The sequence below is a fragment of the Microtus pennsylvanicus genome, chromosome 16 (genome assembly GCF_037038515.1).
Source record: "Microtus pennsylvanicus isolate mMicPen1 chromosome 16, mMicPen1.hap1, whole genome shotgun sequence".
Taxonomy (NCBI): domain Eukaryota; kingdom Metazoa; phylum Chordata; class Mammalia; order Rodentia; family Cricetidae; genus Microtus; species Microtus pennsylvanicus.
Genome location: NC_134594.1, coordinates 45986604 through 45993721, shown reverse-complemented (window position 1 = coordinate 45993721; position 7118 = coordinate 45986604). Strand labels below are relative to the sequence as shown.

Here is a 7118-nt window from a genome sequence, read left to right as displayed (position 1 = left end):
CCAAAACCACAGGGTTCAATTTTGGTAGAACCTGCAGGCATTCGCGGCTCGGGCACTCTGGCGATTACTAATTCTTTAGTAAACTGAGGGGGCCGCGGTAACAACATTCTTTAGAGCCGGTCTCGCCCAGAAATCGTACCGAGGTCACTTCTAGCAAAAGTTCCAGAAAGGCGCTCCATTCGCGGCAGGTGCAGGACCATTCGCGCGACTACGCCTCTGGCCTCTTCTATGTGGGCTGTTTAAAGGTCTCAAGTGAGGCAGAGTCCTCGAGCAGAAGAGCCAGGGTGCAGAACGCCCGCGCCCAATCCTTGTTCTCTGGCCTGTGACCGCATTCGGCCCGCCCTCCGCACCTCTATAAGAGGCACGCAGAAGAGCGCACTCGGAGCACCGCCCCCAGGCGCGCTTCTTCTCCGGCTCCTCAAGCGCCCGCACCGCTGTTCCCACAGCAGTAGGACACTGGTTCCTCCCCTTCGCGGCCCCCAGCACGGGTGATTTGTCGTCTCCTCTGCTCCCTTGCTCTCCCGGACTTAGGCAGTCTTCCACCGTGCTGATTCGCAGGTGAGCAGCGCTGTAGCGCCGCTGTCCGGCAAGCTCACCTTGCACAGCCCAGCGCCGGGGCAAAACTCTCGTACCCTGAATGATGAAGAACCCAATGCTGGAAGCAGTGTCTCTCCTCCTGGAGAAGTTGCTCCTCATCTCCAACTTCAAGCTCTTGGGCGTGTGCGCTCCTGGAGGAGGGACAGGGAGGAACCGTCCATATGAAATCAGCTCTTTTCTCCGGGGCGATGTGCTGGAGGTGTCACGGACTCATTTTACCCACTATGGGATCTATCTGGGGAACAACCGTGTAGCCCATCTAATGCCTGACATCCTGTTGGCGCTGACCAATGACAAGGGACGTACTCAGAAAGTGGTCTCCAATAAGCGTCTCATCCCCGGAGTCATTTGCAAGGTGGCCAGCATCCGTGTGGACACAGTAGAGGACTTTGCCTACGGAGCAGACATCCTCGTCAATCACCTAGACGAGACTCTCAAGAAGAAATCATTGCACAACGAGGAGGTGGCATGCAGGGCTGAGCAGCAATTGGGGCTGACCCCCTACAGCCTACTGTGGAACAACTGCGAACACTTTGTGACTTACTGCAGATATGGCGCTCGGATCAGTCCGCAGGCTGAGAAGGTAGGAGAGACCTATAGGAGCTGGGGCCGGGATCCGGGATCGTTTTGGACATCTCCCTAGCCACACCATTCTTAGGTCCGGTGTTTCTAGGGAAGCTCTGGTAAACAGATGACAGTATTCCTGACAACTAACAATTCAGACACTTGAGACAATGGGGGGCACGATTATCCAAACCACAACAGTTAGGGTTGTTTGTAAGACCATGGGTTGGGGATTGTTTACTGGAGTATGGGCAACTAAAAGGGGGAAAATGAGCCCCCTCCCTTGAGTGCTGGCTCCTCAGGAAGGGCAGGCCCTCCCAAGACCCTCTAAGACTTGCCTCTCTTACAGCAGGAAGGGAAGCAGCTGTGTGCAAACGAGCACAGCTGCCCTGAGTTCCTGGCTACTGTGGGCAGGAGGTAGCCTTTACAACATGTCCCATCTCCACTCCCCGCTCCAGCATTAACTCCACACGGGCTCAGAAATCAGAGAACCGAGGAATTTTTATACTGATAATGAGGATAAGTCTATTGTGAAATTTAAGTCCCTCTCTTTTTAGCTTTTACTATTTATTACACCTTTTCTACAGTGTATCTTTTGTCTGACTTATTGCCAGAATGGGTTCAAATGCCTTTTTTCAAATGTCTTGGTGTTTACAAAAGCGAACCTAACACCTTCTACATACCTACTGCTCCCTCTCCCCTCTCTTTTGTGAGACACGGGCTCATGTAGCTAAGGCTGACCTCAGGCTCCTAATCTAGCCTAGGATGACTCTGAACTCCCGATCCTCCTACTTCTACCTCCCATAGGCATGCTTCACCACACCCAGTTCTGAGGAGCAAACTTAGGGCCGGCTGAATTCTAGGCAATCACCCAACTGAGTTACATTTCCAGTCTTAGAAATTTCGCCTTTCTGGGGATGCCTCCTGGGCTGATGGTCAAGTGAATAGAGAGTAGGGGGACGGAGAGTAGTGAGGGAGAGAAGAAAAGGAAGAGAAAGGGAGGGAGGGGAGGAGAAATGTGTGTGGGAGCGCGCGCGCGCACATGTGTGAGAAGCAGGGTCTGTGTCCTAGACGGGTGGGTGTCTAATTCTAAGTAGGCAGTTATGACCTTGCACTTCTGATATTAGTACTCCACCACCCAAGTGCCAGGACTTATTGGCATGTATTACCACACTTCATTTGTGTGGTGTTGGGAATTAACCCCAGAGCTTCATGCATTGCAAGCAAGTGCTCTACCAACTGAGTTACATTCTCAAGTCTTTATTTAGTTTGATTTTAACCACTTGATATCTTGTTAGTGTAGCCGAAGAGAAACATTAGGTGTTTGTCCTATAAACAACGTATGGATGGCTAATAGGATATTGGATATTTCTTTAGATATTATGTAAAACTTTGACTAGGGATGGCCTTATATTCACATTGTGGACTAAAACACAGTCAAGCTTGGCTTAATTTCACGTGGATCAATAGGTTATGTACTTAAACACAGAATATAATTACACCAGTATCTGTGGCTGGTCCTCGACTGTATTAAACTAATAATCTAGAAATTATGTCAAACACAGTGCTGCACCTCTTTGACCTCAGCAGGAGGATCCCTGTAGCTCAAGGTCAGCCTCTTCTATACAGAAAGTTCCAGGAAACCAGGGATAGCACAGTGAAACTCTCTCAAAGCAAGGAAAAAGAGAATATGAAAACCAGGGCTGCAGAGATGATTCAGCAGTGTAAGAGTTCATACTGCCCTTGCAGAGGACCCAAGTTTACTTCTCAGCACCCACAGGTGCCTGTAACGCTAGCTCTGGGTAGGGTGTATTGTTGATACCTCTGGACTCCATGGGCACCCGCACTCCTGTAACGCTAGCTCTGGGTAGGGTGTGTTGTTGATACCTCTGGACTCCATAAGCACCTGCACTCCTGTGCACACACCCATACACAGATACACACATACATATAATTAAAAATAACAGAAAAGCATTAAAAATAAAGATTTTAGAAACCTTCCCAGCTTCAGGATAGTCCATTAAGCTCTGGAATTCTGGGTCAACTTGAGCAATACAGCAAGATCTCATCTCATCTACAATGCCATACTCTAGAAAAGGATCCTGGGTCTAGTAGGAATAGCAAAAATCACATGAAATGTTTTTATTAGATTTTAAATTCTAGCATTAAATTCTAGCGATGACAATGGCACAGAAATAGCTGTCAAGAAATATAGCAGTAGTAATAATTGTAATAATTTACATAGAAGAACAACTGTTCTTTTATATGAAAGATTTTTATTTCACTTATCTTCAGGGCTACCCTGGTATTCCCATAAAGAAGGAAGTCCAGACTGGCTAAATGTCTTTTTTTTTTTTTTTTTGAGACAGGGTTTTCTCTGTGTAACTTTGGCTGTCTTAGAACTTGCTTTGTAGACCAGGCTGGTCTCAAACTTACAGAGATCTTAAATGCCTTATTTGATGTCACACAACAAATAAGACAGAGCAAGAATACCATTTCCAAGTACTTTTTACATGTGAAGAAGTGATACAGTAGAATGCACCCACTGAGGGTGGGTACCATATTTAATGTCTCTATTTCAGAAGCCAGTTATGTGTCACATAACTGATGATGAATTTTGCTATGGCAACTCAGTATGACTGACTCTATACCTTTAGACTTTAAGAGATGAAACCGGTGTCACCAAATTTTAGGCTAATGAAGTAGAAGAATTGCCTATTTTTTTTCAAGGTTGCAACTTCCTTCTGAGGTCAGTTTTAGAATATGCTAATTAGTATTAATCAACTTACTGTTGCCTTTACCCTTTAATGCTGGGTAACTTTTATGTGGTGCATTTTAGTGTTCTGTAACACTCTGTATATTATTAGTTCATAAGTCACTGGGAACATAAAGTGTTCCTGGTAGAGACAAAACAACCAGAAAGACTACATAGTAGTGTAAGTGCTTTCTTTTAGTCATGGTTGCTAATATTCTTAGCTTTTCTTTTCCAGTTTTATGAGACTGTGAAGATCATCATTCGGGATCAGAGAAGCTGTCTTGCTTCAGCTGTCTTGGGACTGCTGTCCATTGTCTACACGGGCCTGGCATCATACACGGCCCTTCCTGCACTCTGTATTCCATTCTGCTTGTGGATGATGTCTGGCTAGCTTCCAGTCGTCACGTGAATGTGTATGTATTTTGTGTGGGACTATGTTTATATTTATAGAACACAAAACATTATAAGCTTGTTGAGAAAATGTGGCTTTCAATACTGTGTTCTAGATTTTAAACAAGTGATTAGAACCCTACAAAGTGCTTACCATGTAAGCCACGACAGAGCCCTTCTGTGTCCTCTGGGGCAGGTCTGCTGTGGAGCAGGACAGCCTGTCCGGACTCAGCGGCCCCAGAAAAGCAGACCCTGAGGTGACAGCCACAGGAGATTGCTTGGGCCACTCTTTTCCTCCTGTAATCATTCTAACCAGGCTAAACAACTGATCACTAACGTCACTGTCAATATATTCTGCTCACTGAATGACTGACACTAAAGGCAACATTTTCTCTCATTTAGATGAACATGTTTGATAATTAGCCATAAAGAAACCAAATCTCATATTCTGTTTTGGCTTTCTTGATGTAATAATACAACTTCAAGTCAGTCAAGAATATTATTTTCATGTCTTGAGATCAGTATTATGGAGCGTAAGGAATTAACTGGTCAGAAAGCACAGAGATGTTTTCTCCTGCACAAACAGTGGTAGTAGCTATTTTGAATAGTTTGGTACTGTATGGCTACTTTAAAAAAGGTAAACAGATAGAGGATTGAAGTAATTCCAGTATCTGGTGCACACACACACACACACACATTACATAAATATACCAGTATCTGCACACATATAGATAGATAGGTAAACTGTATTTCTGGTTACTTTATTATACTAGTGTAATTATATCTACAAAGGTGAACATAGCAGGTAAACATAAAATAAAGTCTGATTTTCTTCCCTATGCCCTTAAATCTGTATATATGTCATTGGTTAGTTATTTTTTAAAGCTAAATTTATTAACATCCTTTAAAAAAAACCCTCAGATTTGTTTCTGCTAAGTATTTTCTGGACCAACAAACCTCTCTGCTGAGGCAATAAGTCAATCAGACCAAATTAGACCCAATTAGAAGACGACCAGGTTTGATGCACACCAGTGCTCCTGGCACGGGGATGTGGGGGGGGGTGTGGGGATGTGGGGTGTGTGTGGGGATGTGGGGTGTGTGTGTGGGGATGTGGGGGTGTGTGGGGATGTGGGGTGTGTGTGTGGGGATGTGGGGGTGTGTGGGGATGTGGTGGGTGTGTGTGTGGGGATGTGGGGTGTGTGTGTGGGGATGTGGGGGTGTGTGGGGATGTGGGGTGTGTGTGGGGATGTGGGGTGTGTGGGGATGTGGGGTGTGTGTGTGGGGATGTGGGGGTGTGTGGGGATGTGGTGGGTGTGTGTGTGGGGATGTGGGGTGTGTGTGTGGGGATGTGGGGGGTGTGTGTGGGGATGTGGGGGGTGTGTATGGGGATGTGGGGTGTGTGGGGATGTGGGGGGTGTGTGTGGGGATGTGGGGTGTGTGGGGATGTGGGGTGTGTGTGTGGGGATGTGGGGTGTGTGTGGGGATGTGGGGGGTGTGTGTGGGGATGTGGGGTGTGTGTGTGGGGATGTGGGGGGTGTGTGTGGGGATGTGGGGTGTGTGGGGATGTGGGGTGTGTGGGGATGTGGGGGGTGTGTGGGGATGTGGGGGGGTGTGTGGGGATGTGGGGGGGTGTGTGGGGATGTGTGTGGGGATGTGGTGGGGGTGTGTGGGGATGTGGGGTGTGTGGGGATGTGGGGGGGTGTGTGGGGATGTGGGGTGTGTGTGTGGGGATGTGGTGGGGATGTGGGGTGTGTGGGGATGTGGGGGGTGTGTGTGGGGATGTGGTGGGGGTGTGTGGGGATGTGGGGTGTGTGGGGATGTGGTGGGGGTGTGTGGGGATGTGGTGGGGGTGTGTGGGGATGTGGGGTGTGTGTGGGGATGTGGTGGGGGTGTGTGGGGATGTGGTGGGGGTGTGTGGGGATGTGGGGGGTGTGTGTGGGGATGTGGGGTGTGTGGGGATGTGGGGTGTGTGTGTGGGGATGTGGTGGGGGTGTGTGGGGATGTGGTGGGGGTGTGTGGGGATGTGGGGGGTGTGTGTGGGGATGTGGGGTGTGTGGGGATGTGGGGTGTGTGTGTGGGGATGTGGTGGGGGTGTGTGGGGATGTGGGGGGTGTGTGTGGGGATGTGGGGGGTGTGTGTGGGGATGTGGTGGGGGTGTGTGGGGATGTGGGGTGTGTGGGGATGTGGTGGGGGTGTGTGGGGATGTGGGGGGTGTGTGTGGGGATGTGGTGGGGGTGTGTGGGGATGTGGGGTGTGTGGGGATGTGGTGGGGGTGTGTGGGGATGTGGTGGGGGTGTGTGGGGATGTGGGGTGTGTGTGGGGATGTGGTGGGGGTGTGTGGGGATGTGGTGGGGGTGTGTGGGGATGTGGGGGGTGTGTGTGGGGATGTGGGGTGTGTGGGGATGTGGTGGGGGTGTGTGGGGATGTGGTGGGGGTGTGTGGGGATGTGGGGGGTGTGTGTGGGGATGTGGGGTGTGTGGGGATGTGGGGTGTGTGTGGGGGGATGTGGTGGGGGTGTGTGGGGATGTGGGGTGTGTGTGGGGATGTGGGGGGTGTGTGTGGGGATGTGGGGTGTGTGTGTGGGGATGTGGGGGGTGTGTGTGGGGATGTGGGGTGTGTGTGTGGGGATGTGGTGGGGTTGTGTGGGGATGTGGGGTGTGTGTGTGGGGATGTGGGGGTGTGTGTGTGGGGATGTGGGGGGTGTGTGTGGGGATGTGGGGTGTGTGTGTGGGGATGTGGGGGTGTGTGGGGATGTGGGGGGTGTGTGTGGGGATGTGGGGTGTGTGTGTGGGGATGTGGTGGGGTTGTGTGG

The 7118-nt window shown here is 49.8% G+C and overlaps 1 protein-coding gene across 1 annotated transcript; it reads left to right on the top strand.

The window, feature by feature from the left end:
• Positions 1 to 400: 400 nt before the first annotated feature.
• Positions 401 to 4823, top strand: Lrat (lecithin retinol acyltransferase). The gene is made up of 2 exons (XM_075950740.1): positions 401 to 1180; positions 4152 to 4823. The coding sequence occupies exons 1-2, from the start codon at positions 638 to 640 to the stop codon at positions 4305 to 4307; spliced, it is 699 nt and encodes a 232-aa protein (XP_075806855.1). The 5' UTR covers positions 401 to 637; the 3' UTR covers positions 4308 to 4823.
• The last annotated feature ends 2295 nt before the right edge of the window (positions 4824 to 7118 follow it).